The sequence below is a fragment of the Stegostoma tigrinum genome, chromosome 28 (assembly GCF_030684315.1).
Source record: "Stegostoma tigrinum isolate sSteTig4 chromosome 28, sSteTig4.hap1, whole genome shotgun sequence".
Taxonomy (NCBI): Eukaryota; Metazoa; Chordata; class Chondrichthyes; order Orectolobiformes; family Stegostomatidae; genus Stegostoma; species Stegostoma tigrinum.
The window spans coordinates 42,539,867-42,562,588 of record NC_081381.1 but is presented as its reverse complement, the minus strand read 5'-3'; the positions used below and the strand labels follow the sequence as shown (position 1 = coordinate 42,562,588).

At 41.6% G+C, this 22,722-nt stretch overlaps 1 protein-coding gene across 1 annotated transcript in view; it reads left to right on the top strand.

Moving 5' to 3' along the window:
* Positions 1 to 22,722, top strand: part of nphp4 (nephronophthisis 4) — a 396,691-nt gene that overhangs the window by 273,312 nt on the left and 100,657 nt on the right. The window contains 2 exon segments of the mRNA XM_059655664.1: positions 6,380 to 6,488; positions 10,297 to 10,307. Coding sequence (XP_059511647.1) covers positions 6,380 to 6,488; positions 10,297 to 10,307 — 120 coding nt within the window.

The following is a 22,722-nucleotide window of genomic DNA, read 5'->3' as shown; positions in this document are numbered from 1 at the left end:
CCAAGTGTAAACTGGAGGAAAAACACCTGATACTTCAGCTTGGGAGCTTACAGCCCAATGGCCTGAATACTGACTTCACCAGCTTCAAAATCTCTCCTGCCCCAACCTGTGCATCTTCCGACTCACCCATCCACTCCACCCTTCCTGCTGACCAACCATAATAACCCACTACCAGCATCCACCGAACTCCATCTCAGCCACAACCCCCCCCCCACCAAAGTCCTGATGAAGTGTTTTGGCCGGAACGTTGACTTTCCTGCTCATTGGATGCTGCCTGACCAGCTGTCCTTTTCCAGCTCTGGCTTCCAGCATGTGCAACCTTTACTGTCTCCACAGACACAGCGATCATTGTGCTGTCATCTCAAAAAACAATATCCACAAAAATATCAGCATGTTACATGTCAGTTTCATCCACAAAATACTCGAATGAGTTCCTTGTCATCATGCTTAACCAAGTGTACTGATCTCCTACTCTCCAGCACGTCCCTGACTTTATGACGATCCTCCCTGGATAGTCATGGATCATCTCACCCAGCTGAGGCCCAGTGTTTTGAGTTGAATCCTGCCTGCACTGCAGCTTGTACAAGTCACCGTATTGCTGTTGAGTTCTGGGCCTTTTGCCAGACCTACTTCAGCGTCGCTGCAGCTTCACACTCTGTCTTCACTTCCATTTATTGCTGGTCCCAGTTGTATGTGAGGCTTGGGTTTTGTCACTCACATCTTTCTTGCCTTCTCCATACTCTCGAAACATGCACCAGAATTCGATGTATACGTCCTTCTATCTCAGTTTCAAAAGGAGATGCATTAGATTTTCTGATTGCTTACAGAAAGCATTGTTAGTTGGAGGAACTAATTCATGCACTTAAAGTCTAAGCATGCTATTCAAAGCTTGCACCAGTTTATTGGAATTTTGCTGAAATAATCAGTTTAAGGCAATGAAAACCATCTCCAAAATAGCCAAACTTTTCAGAGGCATACAAGTCAAAAATTACATGCCGAAGTTTTAAAAAAAAAAATAAGGTCTAGGGAAATGAAATACCAAAAAATTTTCCGTGGTTCTTTCAAATTATGTTTACATTTTTTTAATCCTTAAGCAAAGCCTTATGTTGTAACTATGGATAGTGTAATCATGTCATTTGTAAGGAGCCATTTGTAACTGTCTGAAAGTCACAAGGGTGCAAAGTGTAGGTTTGAACCAGAAAATGATAATGTATAATTTGAGTTTTACAACAGATTGAACCCAATATGTTTTGAAGCCAATCTTTTTAAGGCTCAATAAGCATGACAACTGAATCTTTGTGTGCAGGATCTGATAACTACTGTGGCATAATAGACATGAATGATTCCTACAGACCTGCCTCAATTTAAATTGTAAGGTAATGTGGAAGTTGGCAACTACAACAGTGCTCTGCAGGCTGAAGACAGAAAGAAGACTACTAATGAGGCATGTCTTAACTGAAGGAAATGACAGGGTAAAGCTTATTAAGCAGTCAAAGGAAGTGTTACTTAACAACAATTGCAGATGAGGGATCAGAGACTGTAACAATGAAGGATGTGATTAAGAAGATGATTTTAAAAAAAGCAATAAATAATTAATACCAGGTATCAGAAACTGGGATAAAGGTATCCAGATCAGATATTGGATAAGCTTGAAAGTGAGAAAGATCCAGAGCAATTAGAAAAGGGAGAATGAGAAAAGGGAAGATCAAATTTGCTAGTTAGAAATAAATGGAAGTTAAATTTGCTGGGAAAGGTGGAGTTACCGAAAGCAGGATGTAATTGAGTTACACAAGTCCATTGAAATCCCAGGATTGATCAGTAGCTTGCACTGGCTGGCCTCAACTAGAGTGGCAGAAGATATGCAAAAGCTGGCTTCACTACCTTAGTTCAGTGGGGGGGAAACTTCAAATAAAAAACTTCAATGCTGCTTGCTGCTTATTGACTTAGCAAGAGCTGGCTGGGGACAGGATCTGCTTCGGCTGTGATGCTCCTATAGTCAAATAGTCTAGGATCGTCTAAATGAGGTCCTGGCAAGCAGCTGGCTTGCCTGGAAAGATATCCCGACAAACATTAATGCCTTCAGAGGTTGGGATGTAAAATGTCAAAATGACCCATACTTCAAAAATGTTTCATAGTCAAGCACTTTGACACATTCACTGATAGTGAAAGGTGCTATACAAATGCTTTTTGTGTAAAAAAAATGCTTTTTAAAAATGTATTGATACTGTTATAAAGTGAGTTTATTCAGAGCTACCACAAAGCTATAACTGTAAGAGTTTCTGAGAACTCCCAGGACTGGACCTAATATGACTATTTGAGTAATGAAGTCAAATGCTGAACTTGCACATTAGATTAGATTAGATTCCCTACAGTGTGGAAACAGGCCCTTCAGCCCAACAAGTCCACACCGCCCCTTGAAACATCCCACCCAGACCCATTCCCCTAATACCCACTCACCCCCTGAACACTACGGGCAATTTAGCATGACCAATCCACCTAGCCTGCACATCATTGGACTGTGGGAGGAAACCGGAGCACCCGGAGGAAACCCATGCAGACATGGGGAAAATATGCAAACTCCGCACAGATAGTCGCCCAAGGCTGGAATTGAACCTGGGTCCCTGGCGCTGTGAGGCTGCAGTGCTAACCGCTGAGCCACCGTGCCGCCCCCGGTTCCTTGGGTTTGACACTGCATTGTGTTGGCAGCATTCCAATCTGCATAAAAATGTAACAAAAACAGAACATTCTGGAAAAGCTCAGCAGGTCTAGCAGCACTTGTTAAGAAAATGTCAGAGTTAACATTTTGGATCCAGTGACCCTGACCAAAACATTAACTCTGATTCTTCTTTTTCACAGACACTGCCAGACTCGCTGAGCTTTTCCAGAATGTTCTGTTTTTGTTCCTGATGTACAGCATCTGTAGCTCTTTTGGTTTTTATCTGGTTAAAAATGTACTTGGTAAATCTCTTGAACCCTTTGGGCACTTTTCAGACTTATCCCTTGAGTTGACATCAAAGTTTAGAAAGTGCTGATGCTCCCAATCTCTGAACATTTAATTCTGAACCATCAGGCAGAGAGCTTTGTGCAAAGCTGTAGTAATGCATGCATGTTCATCTGCTGCAGACAAAAAAAGATACCAACCTGGTAGACTGACAATGCAGCTGTGAGTATCAGTCCAGCAGATGGGAGGTAAATTCAGCCACTGAGAAGGCCCAGCCTTTTGAAGGTTGACATTCAGCTAAGTCCAATCGAATGGACATTGATTATTCAATATGACCATACTGAGTGAGATATTATGGTTCTGTTCCAAACCAAGCACCTTTTTTTTGAAGGTAATTATTAGAATCATAGAATCCCTACAGTGTGGAAGTAGGCCAGTTGGCCCAACAAGTCCACACCGTCCATCTGAAGATCATCCCACTCGGACCCATTCCCCTACACACATCCCTCTCACCCTGCATTTCCCACAGCAAATCCACCTAACGTACACATCCCTGGACACTACGGGACAATTTAGCATGGCCAATCCACCTGATCTGCACATCTTTGGACAATGGTGGGAAACCAGAGCTCCCAGAGGAAACCCACACAGACACGGGGAGAATGTGCAAACTCCACACAGACGGTTGCCAAAGGTTGGAATTGAACCTGGGTCTCTGGTGCTGTGAGGCAGCAGTGCTAATTACTAAGCCACTTTTGCTGCTCATTCCTTTAGTTTTTTTATAGTAAAACAATGCTCAATGAAATTTCTAATTAATTCAAATTAATGAAGCTCCTGTTGCGCTACTTTGGATCCCATGAGCTAGTGTGAATCTCACCTTGGAGATACAGATAAATGGACTGGATGCTGGATGCAACAGGACTGTGCAGCTGAACAACTTTATAAACAGAGAGTTATTAATAGCTTGTTGTTCCTTTCTTACAATGTTACCTTTTCCTGAACAGAAATAGAGTTACACAGAACTAGGTTGTGTGAGCGAAACATGAATGCTTTTCTGATGGCTGATTAGTTGTACAGTGTCACATACATCAGCATGACATTGTCATTAAAGCTATGTGCTGTAGATTTAAAGGGGCACCAGCACCTGGAAATGCAGTACTGGGAAAAATGTCAGAATTTTTAGAAATTGCTTAATCAATGGTGTCCAACATGGTCATATGCTCCTGGTGTGGCAAGATAGCATTGCCTTATTTCTAAAAATAACATTGCTTTAAAGATCTCAGTGATGCTGCACTCTGCAGTTCAGGTTCTTCTGATGACTGCACTTCTCCAACCATGAAATATACGCCACATTCCCATCAGTCACCCATCTGCAGCCATTGGCACTTAGAACTTATGCCTAACATCCAAATGCTTCACCTTACCCTCACAAACTTATCAATGTTATCAGCTTCAAACTCATCTCCCACTTCCCTCATATCTGCAGCAATTCTGGACACATCACAAAAATGAAACAAAGAACTGTGAATGCTAAAGATCTGAAACAAAAACAGAAATTGCTAGAGAAACTCAGCAGGTCTCTGAAGAAAGGTCACTGGACTTGAAATGTTAACTGTACGTTCTCAACATCACACAAAAACACTCTACACAACCACTGAGATTCTGCTGTCCTCTCTCTCGTAGATGACAGGGTGGCACACAATAGACGAGAGTAGGGGCAACTGGTGGAGGACAAGAATATCAGCAGCATCTTCATAAGACTAAACTACTTAGAAGTAGGCCATTCAGCCCATCAAGTCTTCTCTGCCATTCAATGAAATTATGGCTATTTGATAATCCTCAACCGATTCCCTTACTGATAGACATTTTCAATCTCAGCCTTGAATATACTTAATGACCGAGTTTCAACTTCTCTAAGCACTGAGAACTCCATTGATTTACTACCCTCTGAGAGAAGAAATTCCTTGTCATCTCTGTTTTAAATATGCTACCCCTTGTTCTGAGATTATGTCCCTTGTCTTGAGCATCTCATGAACTTGCAGACACCCATCCCTCTGTCAACATGGAACTAGCAGCACTAAACATTGAGCATCCAACATTGCTGAGAGCATTGAGGATGATGTATAATCCAGTTTTGTGTCTTTTGCAGCTCCAGGCTCACCCTAAACCTATTACTGGTGAAATGAGAAAGCTGCTGATGGAGCAATCATGAACCTTGTACTTCTCACCTCACTTTTTTTTACCCTCACCTTCCTCTTCTTAGTTTCTGTTTTCAGATGCCCAAGAATAGGTGTCTGTCCCGACACAGTAGTGCCAAAAGGAGCAAAGAAAGTAACAAAACAGAATCGACGATATGACCCCAATGACTTGATCTAACACTCGTTGTTACTAGTTCAGTTATAGACAGTGCGTGCATTTTGGCAGTTTTGATAGAGATTGCATCAGTATTTGGTGAGAGTCCAGCCAGGCCAGGGGTAAAGTCTGATTCCGAATTGGCAAACAAACGGTACTAATGAAAACTGAAAGAACAGTGGAAGCTATAAATCAGGAACAAAAACAGAACTTGCTGGAAAAGCTCAGTGGGTCTGGCAGCACCTGTGAAGAAAACAATCAGAGTAAATGTTTTGGGTCTGGTAACCCTTCCTCAGAACTAATATGTTTAGGGGAGAAATCTCATGTCCTTACCTGGTCTGGCCTATGTGTGGCTCCAGACAAAAATGATGTGGTTGATTCTTAAATGCCCCCTGGGCAATTACACCTGGGCAATAAATGCTGCCTGGTCAGTGACACCCTCATGAATGAAGAAAGAAAAATAACATATGGCACGGAACAGAACATGCCCTCTGTATAGCCTGGGCTCCATAAGCCTATCATCTTGCAAACCCTGTTGCAGCCTATGTTTGGACATATTACCCAAAACTGAACCCATTCATGTGACACCTGCCAATTCCGGAACTCAACGCAAGTCTTCCAAAATTACTCCAGACCACTCTCACATATTTTGTTGAAGAAAAAAAAGCTTCATATCCAATTAGAACACTGTTTTTTGAAATAATACAACTGAGAGAAAACTTTGCAGCTTCAGGCTTTTTTTCTTGAATGTGTAATGAACTCAACATCCTGCACATTCATTATGAAAATTGCAAGACCTTTGTTTGAGAACCACATTTGCATCCTTTAAGTCTAAGTCGCAGCTGTGAGATAATGACAAGAATCTAGTCAAACAATAATCGCTACTGCTTTCAGTGAGTGTAGATGATCAGAATTAGCTTCTAACTATTATTGATGCCAGATCATGGCTAAGAAGCACAGGAAAGTATGGACCACAAGCCAATGCAATGATGCAAATTTTTAGGAAAATATGTACATCCTATATTCTTTAAATGGTGAAACTTTTCAGTTGGACCTATTTCTTGTCTATTTTATAGGAACATAGAGGCAGCATCGATTATACGCCGTTTGATGCGCCAGAGTCCCATGCTGCTGAACAGCTGCATGAATTGCCTGTCACCCCAATGCAGGCACCAATCCTAACCTTGATAACTGAGTCTGAACGGTAAGAATCCAATTCGTGTTGAAGTCAGTCTGAATCTTTACAGGATTAAACTCTAGAGAAAGCTATGCAGCTTGGGAACTATCTCACTACGTTATGACATGGGCTGGCTAGCGTAGAGATTTTTTTTTAAAGCCACAAGGGTCTATTGGGTCTTCTGAAATGACTCTTAGTCAGTGTTGCAGTTGATCTAAAGTCAGTTAATGGTTGTAAATAGGAGCTGTGCTGATATTTATTGAGAAAACGATTGAATGCTTTGAGGTCTTAACAAAAAACACTTTGTTTCTTTTATGGGAGATGAGGAATAAACAAGAAATGCTTGAGAAGTAGCCCTGTTGAAAATATTGATGGAGTGAGCTTCTTTGTGCTCTCACATTTGATCAGGCTTTAAAGTCTTTCAGAAAGATGGACATTTGGAAGAAAGATAGTTCACTCCACTTATTTATTAATCCTTGATTCAAATGAAAACTGGTTCTCAGCTGCAAAAGTTGGTTAAGCAAATGATTGAAAAATAGAGTTTGGTTTTATGCTAATGACTGTGGAAGATCTGCACTACCTTGTCCAGCTGCATAGATGTTAGGTAGATGTTGTTTGCTAAAATGGTGTGTTGACTACGATCATTTGAATCAGACTTAATGCAGAGGTAGGCATATCAGTATAATAGTTCACTTTGTTTGAAAAATGAAATAAAATATGCCCAGTGCTTTAAATTATTTTCTGTCTAGCTCTTTTGAGGAAGGACCAGAGATAAAACATTAACATTGTCTTTTCAGACAACCACAAATCTTCAACTGCTTTTAAAAATGTTATATCTTTGTAGGTACTTCCTTAATTGACACAATGGCATCACATTCCAAAACCAATCAATGTCTTTAAATGTTTTGCTGTATACTTCCTGGCTTTGCAACTTGGTAAAATTAATTCAAATCAGTTTCACCTGACCCAGAAGTTATGGTACACTGTGAACAAGTCACAAGGGAAATAATCAGTTCCTGCACTTACATGTTTTGTTGAAAGCTCAATTTTTCAGAATTTCTTAGATTACCATTCTCTCTCAGATCCACTATGTGAAAACAATATACTGTCAGCGTCTTCTAGCAAACTCCTAGCAACCTAATTATAGTGTAATGTAAATCAGTGCTCACCTGCATTATGAAAAGATGAAGTTAAGGGTTACCAAAATATTAGGTACACCTACAATGCTGAAACCTGTCAGGTGGAAATAGCTGGTGGTCAAGATGCAAAGGTTTGTGCCAGTTTTTTCATGGAATATTTTAGAGTGCATTAATTTCAGCAAATCACTTTTTCTAAAATAGTAAAACTAAGAATTTTGAGGTCATTTTTAAAGAAACTATTAACAGGTATATAAAAAAAGCGATCCTAAAATTTGTGTTGAATGTGAGAATGGGTGACCTAGCAGCAATGTACTTGCATTAGAGAATCTTAGCTAATTAAAACACTGAAATGTCAGTTCGTGCTTTAATTAGCCTGGGATTTAACATGGAATCTGATGGATGCCCCATGATAGCTGATTACAACATTTATTCCTCATGAAGAGACAGCAATAGAGATTTATTTTCTGCTCATTCTGTATACATGAGACAGAAGTAGGATACTTTTTTGTTTGGTGCGGAAGTCAGACGGATTGGTTATTCAATGAAATTTTAGACATATCATATGATCTCACTCATTACTGATTTCTTTAAAAAAACCCATTGTTCCATTGTTCAATCTTACATGGCCATATTATCAAAAAAAAGCCTAAAATATCCATTTACCATTTCATTCCCTTTGCTTGGAAATATGTTGTCACGTACTTTTGGTGATGGGTGTCTACTGTGCAGCGTACCATATAGTGAGAGGCTGGAAGCGAGTGGGCTGTGTGTTGTGACTAGGCTTGACCCTGGGTTTGCCTCTGGGCAGCCGCAGTGTTAATGAATTTGTGCCGCTGCATTTTCATCCTCCTATTTGTCTGAAGGATTCCATTTGAGGTAGTTTCTGTGTTAAGGCTCTACACGTGTCTGTCTGGCCTGACTAGCATTTAGGGTGTGGCCAGACTGATGTTCAATGAGCGTTCTTGAGCAGGAACGGTGTCTACTACAGGACTAGTCAGCTGAAAAGGGCCAATTGAAGATTTGGTGTTGGGTTGGCCAATTGTTACTTGATTGAAGTGAGACACAACATGAGCAGTGATAACAAAATGTAGAGCTGGATGAACACAGCAGGCCAAGCAGCATCTTAGGAGCACAAAAGCTGACGTTTCGGGCCTAGACCCTTCGTCAGAAAAGGGGGATAGGGAGAGGGTTCTGGAATAAATAGGGAGAGAGGGGGAGGTGGACCGAAGATGGATAGAGGAGGAGATGGGGGAGAGGAGAGTATGGGTGGGGAGGTAGGGAGGGGATAGGTCAGTCCAGGGAGGACGGACAAGCTGCACCACCATCTCCCACCTACTATCCTCATCCCGCCCCCTTGACCTGTCCGTCCTCCCTGGACTAACCTATCCCCTCCCTACCTCCCCACCCATACTCTCCTCTCCACCTATCTTCTCCTCCATCCATCTTCAGTCCACCTCCCCCGCTCCCCATCCCCCTTTTCTGATGAAGGGTCTAGGCCCGAAACATCAGCTTTTGTGCTCCTAAGATGCTGCTTGGCCTGCTGTGTTCATCCAGCTTCACACTTTATTATCTCGGATTCTCCAGCATCTGCAGTTCCCATTGTCTATGAGCAGTGATGTCTATTTTTATTCTTTTAATACTATTTTACAGAGTTGTGAATCAAACATAATTTTTGTGATTTGCTTGTTAAGAATAACCACAATCTAATATTTTGGGGGTCCATGGAAATAAAGACATTGCTGACTTTAGATGAAAGAAGATGGTGATTCGGCCAAGGAGAGAAGTGTTTTACAATTAATGGAATGAAATCTCAAGGTATTGAGAGGAAATGTGTATTTTTGTTTCCTAGGTAATAAGTCAGGAGTGACTAAACCCGTCGTTAAGCAGGTCTGTAGAGATGGTAATAATGACTTCTATCTGTAGAGTACACGGAACAAATAGAGAAAAAAAGCATTTTGTGGCCAGCAATGCCTTCATCCCATGAATGAATGCAAGAAAAAAAGTTTCTCAATCTGGGACATAAGGGTATAATTTTACTTTGTGCAATCTTAGTCGTGTAGTTGCAGGTTATGGAACCAAATTCCATTTTAAAACTTGGCCACATAAACACAAACTGACAGTTTGTTTCAGTGCTAAGCGAGTGTTGAAGTACAGGTGAATTGTGGGCCCAAGGGCTCTCCTTCCTGTTCCATTGCATGTTAAAAATACAGCAATGTTTGTCAGAGCTCTGTTGATAGGCAACAATTATTCCTTAACTTAGCTCGTCAAATGGAACCAGCTTACATGTATAACAGCCCCACTATCAGCAACCAAGCATCCAGCCTATAAAAATGATGAACAGGAGCTGCAGCATGCTTTTATGAAAAATGCAGCATGACAAATGGACTGCAAAGCTTTTTTATTGAGCTGAGTGTCATGATGTGTGTTTTCGCAATGTGGTGAAGACTATGTACAGCCCATCACCGTAATCTTTCCTGCTGTCCTTACAGCTGATGGAAATGATAAAGATGTGTTATAGAAGGGCACCTTGTCTTGCTTTTCATCAGAGACTCCTACACTTGAGAAGGCTCTGCTTGCAATTGTGAGAGAGAGAGAGAGAGAGAGAGAGAGAAAGGGGGTGGGGAAGGGAGAGAGGGGGAGAGAGAAAGCTTGTCTCTTCCCACTTTACATAGAAGCATAAGAGATAGCACAGGAGGCAGCCATTAAGCCCATCACGTTTCTTGACTATTCAACTAGATCATGACTAATCTCCATTTCAGTGCTATTTTCCCACACTAGCCCCATGGCCATTGATGTCATTATCTAAAAATTTGTCAAACTCAGTGTTGAATATACTCAATGATAGGGTGCTGCAGTACCCTGGGGTAGAGAATTCTAAAGATTCAGCATCCTCAGAGTGAAGATATTTCTCCTCATCTAAATCCTAATCAGGGTGTCTTTTCTTCTAGGTCTGCATTCCCTTGGTCTGGTTTCCTCAGCCATGGAAACACCCTTCTTGGATCCGCCCTAGTGAGACGTAAGAACATAAGAAATAGGACCAGGAATAGGCCTTTCAGGCCCTCAGGTCTGCCTCATCATTATAGAAAGTCATGCCCAATTTGCGGAGGCCTCAACTCATCTTCCATGCCAGACTCTTATAGCCTGCAACTCCTTGATATTTTAAAAATCTATCTACCTCTTCCTTAAATACTTAGTGATCTAGTCTCCAAGCCTCTCTGGGTAGAGAATTCCAGACATTCACTACACTTAATGAAAGGAAACTCCTTCATACCTCAGTTTTAAGTGAACCCCCATGAATTATTCATAGAATTTAGAACATAGAACATAGAACAATACAGCGCAGAACAGGCCCTTCGGCCCTCGATGTTGCGCCGACCTGTGAACTAATCTAAGCCCCTCCCCCTACACTATCCCATCATTATCCATATGCTTATCCAAGGACTGTTTAAATGCCCCTAATGTGGCTGAGTTAACCACATTGGATTTCTTTTGTACCAGCCTCCATCACTTCCACTGGTAGCCCATTCCATACACGTGCCACCCTCTGTGTGAAAATGCTGCCCCTTTTGTATCTTTATCCTCTCACCTTAAAGCTATGCCCTCTATAGAACATAGAATTTATAGATTCCTTACAGTGTGGAAAGAGGCCATTTGGCCCATCAAATCCACATTGACCCTCCAAGGAGCATCTCACCCAGACACCTCTGTCCCCATACCTCCATATGTAGTGTAGCTAACTCACCTAGCCTGCACATCGCTGGGCACTGTGGACAGTTTCCCAGGCTAGTACACCTAACACGTCTTTGGGCGTGTGGAAGGAAACAGGAACACCTGGAGGAAACCTATGCAGACATGGACGGAATGAACAAACTCCAAACAGACAGTCGCCCAAGGCTGCAATCGAACCTGGCTCTGTGGTGTTGTAAGGCAGCAGTACTAATCACTGAGCCACCATGCCATATGTAACGATATCCCCTAGTTCAGATTCTCCCACTGGTTGAAACGTCTTCTCATTGTCTACCCTGTCAAACCCGATCAGAATCTTGTGTTCGTAGATAATCGTCTTTCTTTCTTCTGATATCTAAAGAATAAACGGCCAATCTGTTTAGCTATTCTTAATAAATCATCTCCATCAACACAGGAATCGGCGTTAAAAAAAAACAATTTTTGAGCTGCGTCCAATGGCAATCCATTCTTAAATACAGGGATCAAAACTGTATGTAGTATTCCAGGTGCAGCTTCAGTGTTGTGTTGTGCACTTTAAAGTCCAGTCTCCTAGAAATGAAGGCCAATAGTCTATTTGCTGCCTTATTATTGCTGTACCTGTGTGCTCACATTTTGTGTTTTACGCTCAAGGACACAGATCCCTCTGTTATGTGTTTTTTTGGAATCTCTCTCTGTTTACACTTTAGACTGCCTTGTCTCTTTGTGGCAAAGTGCATGACATCACATTTTCCTCCATTAAACACCGTTGACTACATTTTTACTCAGTTGCTCATGCAAGCTGTATGTATTCCCTTGAAGATTCCCTGTGTCCTCATCACAACATGCCCTCCCACCTATTTGTGTAGCATCAGCAAATTTGGAGATGTTATTCTTTTTTCCCTCCTCCAGGTCACTCATAGGTAGTAAATAAATGAGGGTATAGGACTGATCCTTGTGGCATTCCACTCGTTATGTCTTTCCAACCTGAAAAAAATACTTTTTGTGCGTTAACCAATCTGCATTCCTCGCTAATACTTTGAGCTCCTATCTTGTGCGATAACTTTTTATGTGGCATCTTATCGAATACCATCTGGAAGTCAAAACACACTATGTCTACTGGTTCCCCCTTTATCAATTCTGTTTATTGTATTCTCAAAGAACTGTAGCAAATTTTCAAATATGATTTCCCTCTCACAAAACCATGGTGTCTCTGCTTGATTGTGTTTAAGCTTTTCTACATTTCCTGCTTTTTCTTCCTGGCTAATGAATTCTAGCATTTTCCCCACTAAAGATATTAGAAGCTAACTGGCCTGTAGTTTCCTACAATCTGTCTCCCTTTCTTTTCAAACAGGCGATCAGATTACAAGTTCTCCAATCTGCTAGAACTCTCTCAGGAGCCAATGTGTTCGGGACCAATACCTCCACTGGCTCTGCTGCCGCTTCTTTTAGAAGTTTTGAATACAGGCCATCAGGTCCTGGTTACACGTCTGCCTTAAGTCTTGCTAGTTTGTCAAATATTTTGTCTATCGCTTGTAAAAGAAAAGAGAACAGGAGAAAATAAATGTAAAATGATGAAGCAAGGTAATGGAATAAAAGCCCTTTTCACAAAGTGAACAGTTAGCCAATAGAATGCATTGGCTGGAAATGTGGTGGAGGCAAGTTCAACTGAGACATTTAAGAGGGCATTAGAAGGTTATTTGGGTAAAAATGGTATGCGTGGATATGTGGCAAAGGCAGGTGATTGGTACCAGGAAATAGAACTGGTTCATGATGGGCTGAAAGGCTGCCTCCTGCGCTGCAACAAATTTGTAATGGAAACTGATAGAGATTTTTACAAGACTTTTCCTCACATTAGTACCTTACTTATCTAATATATTTAGGATGTTTGCAGTGTTTTCCGTTGTGAAGACTGATACAAAATATCGGTTTAAATTGCCTGCAATTTCCTTGTTTATTAGATCCCCAGTCGCATCCTCCAATGGTTCTGTTCTCATAGAAGTTCATTGTTTTTATATTTCTTGCAAATTTACTTCCATAATAAATTGCCTCCATTTGGTTTCACTTTATAGTCTTTTGATGCTGGTTCTTAACAATATTTCCAATCCTTTGGCCTCCTATTACCTCTCTCTGTTTTGGAATCTTAGTTTAAATTAAATATTCGCCTTTGTTAACCACAGGTCATTTATCCTTTTTCATCAAATTCTTTTTTCAACCAGAATAAATATTTGCTAAGTATTTTGAACTATCTTCTTAAATGTCTGTTGGTGCTCATCTACTGACATCTCCCTCAGGCCGTTTTCCCAACCCACTTTAGTCAACTCGTTCTTTTAATTAACCTTGTCTAAGGTGGGGTCACTGGTTTGAGACCCAAATTGCTCACGTTTGAACAAAGCTTGAAATTCTGTTGCCCACCAAAGGATTGCAAGATCTTTTATTAATCTTGCCTTATTACAAGGACTAGATATAAAATAGCCTGATCCTGGGTTTGTGCAATGTACCACTCTAATAAATAATCCCTGATGTTAAATGGAGCGATGGTTCACCTACTGTTTACAAAGCATCAGATAACTTTGTGAAAGCAAGCAAACAAAACTTTAAGACAGATAAGAGATTTTCTTTGGCTTTACTTGCTTTACAAACATGGTTGAGAATTGATGGGGCCAATGCACTGGAAGTTGTCTAGCAACAGCCTCTCGACTGCAGTTGCTGCATTTTCCAGTCCACACCTTGTTGTGTCAGTTGAAGCAATATCTTTTCTCTCCTGAGAAGAAAAATTCTTACAGCCGGACAGGATGCACCAATTTTTCTCAATAACTTATCTCCTGGGAACCTTTCAGAAATTGAACCTCATCATAAACTTTGAGACCTGAACTGTTCCTTCCATTCAAAGACCAAGCCTAACTAATTGTCATCTGAACTGAATTCCGAATTGAAGATCTGATCAATTCAACAACAATTAACATTGTGATCTGTACAATGGGAAATTGACTGGATTCTGCAAAGTCTTTCCTTTTTTTGATCCCTTTGAGTTCAGGCCCAGGTCCCAATAAAGCTTTCTGCTTTTTACCTCTTTTGAAAACCTGTATCATCCCTGCAGCTTGTCTCTTGTGTGAATGTGTTTGGGATTAAAGTGATATGGTTTAATTCTGAATAGTAGCTTAGATGTTAAGCGGTTTTGCCACTTCTTCTACGGACAAATTGTGACGCCATTAGAAGTGTAACACCCAGTTTACAATACCTTTGGGATGTTCTGAAAGATAAGTAAATGCATTTCTTTCTGATTGCTACATTACTGCCATTTGTGCTGCCTCTGTGAGCTTTTGTCCAAAATTATACACATTGTAAAAATTCTTGTGATGTTTTGTGGTATTCTAGTAAGTGACTGTCTCCAAATAAGGAATGGTAGTTCTCAATACAAAACGTAGCAAGAATATTCTGTTGCAGCGCAGGACTAACTTATTGATCAATTTAGGATAGCTGACAGTCTTATCGAAAAATCCCACATGCATCTCAAGGTCCTGACAAATTGTCAGCAGTGTGTTTGAGATAATCAATCACAGCTCAACCCAGTGAGCTAGTACCCCTGAATCACCAATATTGCCAGCATAATTATTTGATGTTGATATCTATTAATAGACTTTTCTATTGCTATCTGTACAATGGGAGAGTGAAGGCCATGAGATGCAGATACTCCAGACCAGCTAGTCACTACTACTTTAGCTGGCAGATTGTAATCTATTAAATGTATGGTCTAGCTACTTGCTGTTTGCCTTGTATAGATGTATGCGTTGTTAAAGCTATGCATTTTGTGAGCTCGCAAGTAACTATTGGCTTCAGCATGTGTTTGCTGTCGTGTTGTTCAGATTTTGCTTTCACATGCAGGGGGAATCGAAGTGCACCAGTGAAGCACAGTGTTAATAAAAAGGTCCAGTAATTTTAAATATTTTCTCTCAGTTGCATCATAAACCACTGTTGAGAAGATGCTAAAATCACCAGAGTTGACCGTGTGGAATATTCAAGTCCCAGAAAACCTATTAGACACATTTATAAACCAATGCTATCACTGCTTGTTTCTTGCAGAGTCAGTGCAAGAGCTTTTACAGTTTAGGATGTGCACAGCATAGTTATATTATGCAACCCGATTACAAATAAGTCACCAGTGAAGAGGGACGTGATTTGATTTCAATTTATCACATCTTCTGATTCTGTTTTACAACTTGTGTATTGTACAGCTTGTAATCCTGGGTTTTTAAACAAGAGTCAAAACTTGACGAAGGGTCTAGGCCCGAAACGTCAGCTTTTGTGCTCCTGAGATGCTGCTTGGCCTGCTGTGTTCATCCAGCCTCACATTTTATTATCTCAAAACTTGACTTAGTTGCTATATGAAGCCAACTGAATGTAAAAGGTACTGTTTAAAAGATTGTGGACTAGGCACTTGATCATTCCGACAGTTCTTTAATCCTTCACAGAACTTTGACAATGCTAAGGTTCCGGCCGAAGCGCATTCGCTACAACTGCCGTCAGTCAAATGGACATTTGCATTTAAATATCCAAAATAGATAAGAAAGAAGATAAGAATACATTTAACACCTAATCTATTATTAGTCCTGATTTCTTCTCACTTCTCTACTTTTGGTCCCTTCACTAAAATGGGCAATAAGTGATTAAGATGCTGTCATTTCAAACATCAAGCCTGCCCTAGTGTATTTCATCATAATTCATTGTATGTGATACACTTTTTGGGATGTTCTGAAAGTGAAACAGCATCCTATATATAAATACAACCGTTTCTTTCTTGGTTCTTGAGAAACTGGCATATTTAGAGTCTTTGGGAGATTTTGCACAGTATTATACACATTGGAAAAATTAATGTGCCATTTTGTGGGATTCTGCCAGGCCACCTGCCCAACCGGAAAAGAATGGTGTTTCTCAATACATAGATCAGCAAGAATTCTGTGCTGCAGAGCAGAAATAACTTATTGATAGTGCTGCTGACCTTTACCTGGGTTTTGGATTACAAATGATGTTAAATGCTAATAGTTTTACTGAAACAATATGACACACTCATTGACAACCTGTGAATCGGAACGTGCATAAGTTCCCCAAGTGCAGCGACAGGAGAAGAATTAATAGAATCAAAGAACTATAGAAGCCCTACACTGTGGGAGCAGGCCATTGGGCCCATTGAGTCCACATTGACATCTGAACAGCATCCCAGCCAGACCCATCCCCCCACCCTACCCCTGTCACCTTCCATTTCGCACTGCTAATCCACCTAGCCTGCACATTCCCGCACACTATGGGCATTTAGCATGACCATTCCACCTGACCTCCATGTCCTTTGGACTTAGAATATCCACTCCTAACCCCTGTACAATGGCGGTTTGAGGGCCTTTGGATTCCCTGTGGATAGAGACCCTATCTCCTCCTGCTCCATTGGAGAATCTTGAACACCTCTGTCATATTGATCATTGTTTTGAGTTCATGTTCAAAAAGTGTTCCCCAGTGCATTCCAGCCCTTGATGGGCCAGAGTGCATCTAAACGTTACTAAGTGTAGGCTAGCTTTAAGTTATGCAGCCTTGCTTCAAGAGCTGCATGCCGTGCATATACTTTCCTTCACTTGCCTCCCCATCCCAACCATTTAACTGCCCCTTACGAGCTGGGCTGCATGGCACTATCACTCCATTTAGCAGCTAGCATGAGATTTGTGGGCTGTCTTTGTCTCAGGGAGATGGTACAACATGAGTATTAGTTGTGTTCTCTGCATCTGTTTTTGCTTCTTACCCAAATGTATCCCTCTAATTCTGATATATTTATGATACAGAGGCCAAAACGCTTTGATATGATGATGGGATGCACCACCAGGGTAGAGATTGAATCAAAGTGTTTTGTTTTATTAACAGCATTTAAGAATCTGTTGTATAACATGCAATTTGAATAAATCTTGGGGGAGAATAAACACCATGTCAGACAGGTGGGGTCAAGGAGCTTGCTTCTGCATTGTCATTTCTGTGTAATTCTACTTAATTCCATGAAAATTGGAGAAACTAGGAAATGATAAGTATAGCAATTGAGTTTTTCCTATCCACTGAACTATTGAAAAATAGGTCAAGTTTTCAGATATAATGGGAACTGCAGATGCTGGAGAATTCCAAGAAAATAAAATGTGAGGCTGGATGAACACAGCAGGCCAAGCAGCATCTCAGGAGCACAAAAGCTGACGTTTCGGGCCTAGACCCTTCATCAGAGAGGGGGATGGGGAGAGGGAACTGGAATAAATAGGGAGAGAGGGGGAGGCGGACCGAAGATGGAGAGAAAAGAAGATAGGTGGAGAGAGTATAGGTGGGGAGGTAGGGAGGGGATAGGTAAGTCCAGGGAAGACGGACAGGTCAAGGAGGTGGGATGAGGTTAGTAGGTAGCTGGGGGTGCGGCTTGGTGTGGGAGGAAGGGATGGGTGAGAGGAAGAGCCGGTTAGGGAGGCAGAGACAGGTTGGACTGGTTTTGGGATGCAGTGGGTGGGGGGGAAGAGCTGGGCTGGTTGTGTGGTGCAGTGGGGGGAGGGGACGAACTAGGCTGGTTTAGGGATGCAGTAGGGGAAGGGGAGATTTTGAAACTGGTGAAGTCCACATTGATACCATGTGGCTGCAGGGTTCCCAGGCGGAATATGAGTTGCTGTTCCTGCAACCTTCGGGTGGCATCATTGTGGCAGTGCAGGAGGCCCATGATGGACATGTCATCAAGAGAATGGGAGGGGGAGTGGAAATGGTTTGCAACTGGGAGGTGCAGTTGTCTGTTGCGAACTGAGCGGAGGTGTTCTGCAAAGTTTTCAGATGTTGCTTTGGTTACCTGTCTATGAAATCAATAAATCAGAGATAGTAGGAACACCTTTGCTTGGTTCGCAATAAACAACTGCACCTCCCAGTCACGAACCATTTCAACTCCCCTTCCCATTCCTCAGACGACATGTCCTTCCTGGGTCTCCTGCAGTGCCGCAATGATGCCACTCAAAGGTTGCAGGAACAGCTCCTCATATTTTGCTTGGGAACCCTGCAGCCCAATGGTATCAATGTAGGCTTCACAAGCATCAAAATCTCCCCTCCCCTGACCATATGCCAAAACCAGCCCAGCTTGTCCCTGCCTCACTAACCTGTCCTTCCTCCCACCTATCCCCTCCTCCCACCTCAAGCCCCACCCCTATCTCCTACCTACTAGCCTCATCCCAACCCCTTGACCTGTCCGTCCTCCCCGGACTGACCTATCTCCTCCCTAACTCCCCACCTACACTCACCTTTACTGGGTCCATCCCTGCCTTTTTGACCTGTCTGTCTCCTCTCCACTTATCTTCTCCTCTATCCATCTTTGATACGCCTCCCCCTCTCTCCCCATATATTTCAGAACCCCCTTCCCCTCCCCCATTTCTGAAGAAGGGTCTAGGCCTGAAACTTCCTGCTCCTCTAATGCTGCACGGCCTGCTGTGTTCATCCAGCTCTACACCTTGTTAAATGAATAAATCATGTACTTTTGAGGAATTTGAGTTGACTGTCATGTCATGAGAGCACATGATCAAATGTGATCCTTTCTCGAATCGTCATGAAAGTAATGAGCAAATGGGTATGATTCTGGTTAATATCTTTAAGAGTTCCGTATAAACAGGAGTAAATGTTCATCAGATATTCTAAAAGGGAATTGGAGATGAACTGGAAAGTAGAGGTTAGTTAGCCACACAGTGACAGTGATGTAAAGGTCATTTCAACTAGTTATTGTGATGTTTATTTAGAGAGTGATGAGGTCATGAAGAAGAGTAATCACTGATTTAAATGTAATGGAGCAATTTTCTTGACAATTTTATGGAGCGGCAACTAAGTTTGTGAGCTTGGATTTCCTCGTGCATTAAATTTGTTTTGGGAAAATATTTAATGAAAGCATTTTGAAAAACATTAAAGCTCAGGAAGTGCGCGATGAATTAGTTTATTGGATTAGGAAATGACTGTAGCATAAGATAATAAATTGAAGAAATTTTATTGGGGCTCAACATGAATTAAAGGAGTACCCCAGAGGTCTTTTTGGAGTCCCCTGCTGTTTGTGATATTTGTGAACTCTCCGTAGTATTAGCTGTTGGGCTAAGTTTATGAATGATTGGCAACCAAAGTGTTCTGAATTAATCACGTGACTGGATTAGTTAACAGCAGATCAATTTCAATATGAATAACTGAAATTGGACTGGAACAAGAAGCATGAAATGTGTGCATGAAGTGCCCTTTACAAAGTGGTTTGATTGTGAGAACATGAAGTTAAGGGAATTCCAGTGACTTGTATATGGAATGCTGAGGACAGTTTCTGAGAATGGTTTCTCGGATGCATTGCTACATAAATACAGCTCTTTCAAATGCATGTCTTAATTTGCTCCAAGTGTTCAACTAGAAAGAATCTACTTACAAGACTAATCATGTTCCTGGATATATTTCAAGAGTATTTAATTAATCAAATGGACCTTGTCACTTTGTATTGAGCATTTGTGAGATTAGACCACATCTGGTATTTCTTTAGGTTGTCTGTGAGCCAGCTATACAGGGAAGATATCTTTGGACGAAAAATAACTCTGTTGACCGTACACGGATTACTGACCTGGTCTTGAATCTTGGAGTCATGATTATTTACATATTGGTATTAATGTCCATGGTACTTCAGATGGCAAGGAACATTACCTGACTATTGTCAGTGTTGGAGAATTGGACGGAGATTTCGCTGCTCATTTCTAATAGCCTCCTTTTGTCGATTACTCTGTGAATAATTCCAACGGCGAAGTCCATGTCTCAATGTTGGCAAAACTAAAGAACTGATCAATTTTTGAAAGAAGTCAGGAGAAAACTCTCCCAACTATAACAACGGAACTGAGGTTGAGAGGGTGAAGAGCACCAAGTTCCTCAGAGTGACTATAATTGACAACCTGTTCTGGGCCTCCCATGTAGATGTGACAGCCAAGAAGGCATAACAAATGCCTCCTCTTCCTCAGGTAGCTCAGGAAATTTGGCATGTGTATAAGGTCCCTCACCAGCTACTACTGATGCACCAATGAAAGCATACTGTGCAGGTGCATAATGGTATAGCAGCTTCTCTGTTCAGGACAGTAAGAAACTACAGCAGGTGGTGTGCACAGCCCAGACCATCACAGAAACCAACCTTCCACCCATAGACTCCATTTACAAGGCTTGCTGCCACAGAAAGGCTGCCAACATCATCAAAGACCCATCATACCCAGTAATGACCTCCTACAACCTTTTCCTTCAGATAAAAGACACAGAGCCTGAACACAGGCATGAGCAGGTTCAGGAACAGCTTCTTTCCAGCCGTTATCAGACTGATGAATGAGTTCTAGCCTCAAATGGCGTAACTTTTAATGTAACCTGTATACCTCCAAGTCTTTTTGATTTGTACATCCTTTGCTTGCTGTGATCTTTCTGCACCACTTGTAAACAAAGTTTTTCACTGTATTTCGGTACATGTGACAATAAAATCAACCAATTAAGCTGGCTGTATAAATTTTCAATCTTTCATTTCCTTAAGCTACCTTGATGCCAGTGATACCCAGATATCCCTCAAGTCTGAACATACTTGAGTGCAGATAATGGCAATTTTCTTCCATTGTGTCATAGGTACATCTGCAGAGCCATATAACATTCTTGGCAGATTAGGAACACTGCAAGTCACTGGAATATTTTGGCATGCAGAAAATTGGATTGGGGGACAATTCTGTCTTGATTTCTGATTCTCTGCACCCCCCTCCCAAACTAAATTCTGATTCTTGTGTAACCACATGTCGCTGAAAATTTGTCACTTTCTCTAAAAGGCTATAATGACTTTCCACAGAATCAGAAAGAACAGCAACCTACTGGTGGTATTTTAATCTCAACTTCATGAGGCTCCTGTCTATTGGGCTGCACCCTCACAGAGGACAGAGGAAGGAAGCTTGGAAGTGAGTTGCGTTGTCACTGCCACCGATATCCAATGCAATTCTGCCTTCACTTAAGACCTTCAAGGTGGCAATTGAAAACTGCTTTAGGATCCTTCGCCCCCAGCAGATACCACATCGCCTACCCAACGGGTAAGCCTGTGCAAGCTTCATGTCAGTTGGAGGTTCGGGTCTGTCTCAGTCTGCAAACATGCCTGCATGATTAATTACATGGACATGGGGCAAGGAGGGGCTGCTGACACCCATTGCCCTGCTCTTGCTCCTGACCTGCATGGTCCTTGTCTCCCCAAAACCTTTACTTTGCAAGGAACCCATCCCTTTCCAACAGTGCCTACCTTTGTTGCTGGGTTGCTCCTGCACCCTCCGAGTCCAGGAAGTGTTGTTCCAACAGGAGACATGGCCACCTCCATGCACTGCCACTGATTGGCTGGCACCTACAGGCAGGCAGGACTTCGTATCCTGGATTCCGGCCCAGTGGTGTCTATCAAAGTGTCCAATGAGCTGAAGATCTGGCAGGTTTCCCTTCTGAGAGTGAGCATGGATGTCTCCGTACTGTTGCCAGCAGCAGCGAGATACCGACGTAAAAGATTCTACCTATATGCTCTTGTAAACATGAGCACAAACCTGTTCCATCATTCCATGAGATCATGTCTGATCTCTATCTTAATTTAATCTACTCGTTTTCATTCTAACGCTGAAAATAACGCTGCCCAACAGAAGTTTATCAATTTGGGCATTTTCAAATGACACCCAGCCTCAAAAATGTTTTGGAGGAGAATGATCCAGGTTTCCACTACCCTTTACATAACGACGTGATTCCTGGTATCCACCTTCAATATTCTACCTCTGTTTGAAAGTTTATTGCTCACCAAAAGGAATAACTTCTGCCTATCTACCCCAAAGCTTTCTTAATCACTGTAAATATGCAAGGAAAGAATTCTTTCCTAATCTGCAGCTATGTTAAGGATTTAGCAACGTAAGTAGAAACAGCTAACTCTCCCTCAACACAATCATATAAAGCAGCTAGAGGAAGAGTGCACCGACTGGAAAGATTGATCAGGGTCATGACTCAGGTCTTTTCAGACCTCTGAGAGGCATTAATGATGTACAAGAATTATTAGCTCTACAAATAGACAGAGCAGTAAGGATTAGAAGAAGTGATTTTCTGACAAAGTAGTGGATATGTTTAACATACTTCATCAACAGTAATGAATGCAGTGCTGATTAACTTCTTTTAAAGGAGTTGGGTATATATCAAGCTGGAGAGGGATTGAATGTTTCAATTGAAGATGGAGATAATTTACAGTGCAATGGAATGTAATGGAGCCTGAAATGCAAGGACCATCACCCTTGGAAAACCACCTTGACATAACTAGATAATATAGTTAGCAAAGCTAGGTATATATTATGAAATTTCACATAATTGGCTGGCTTTTT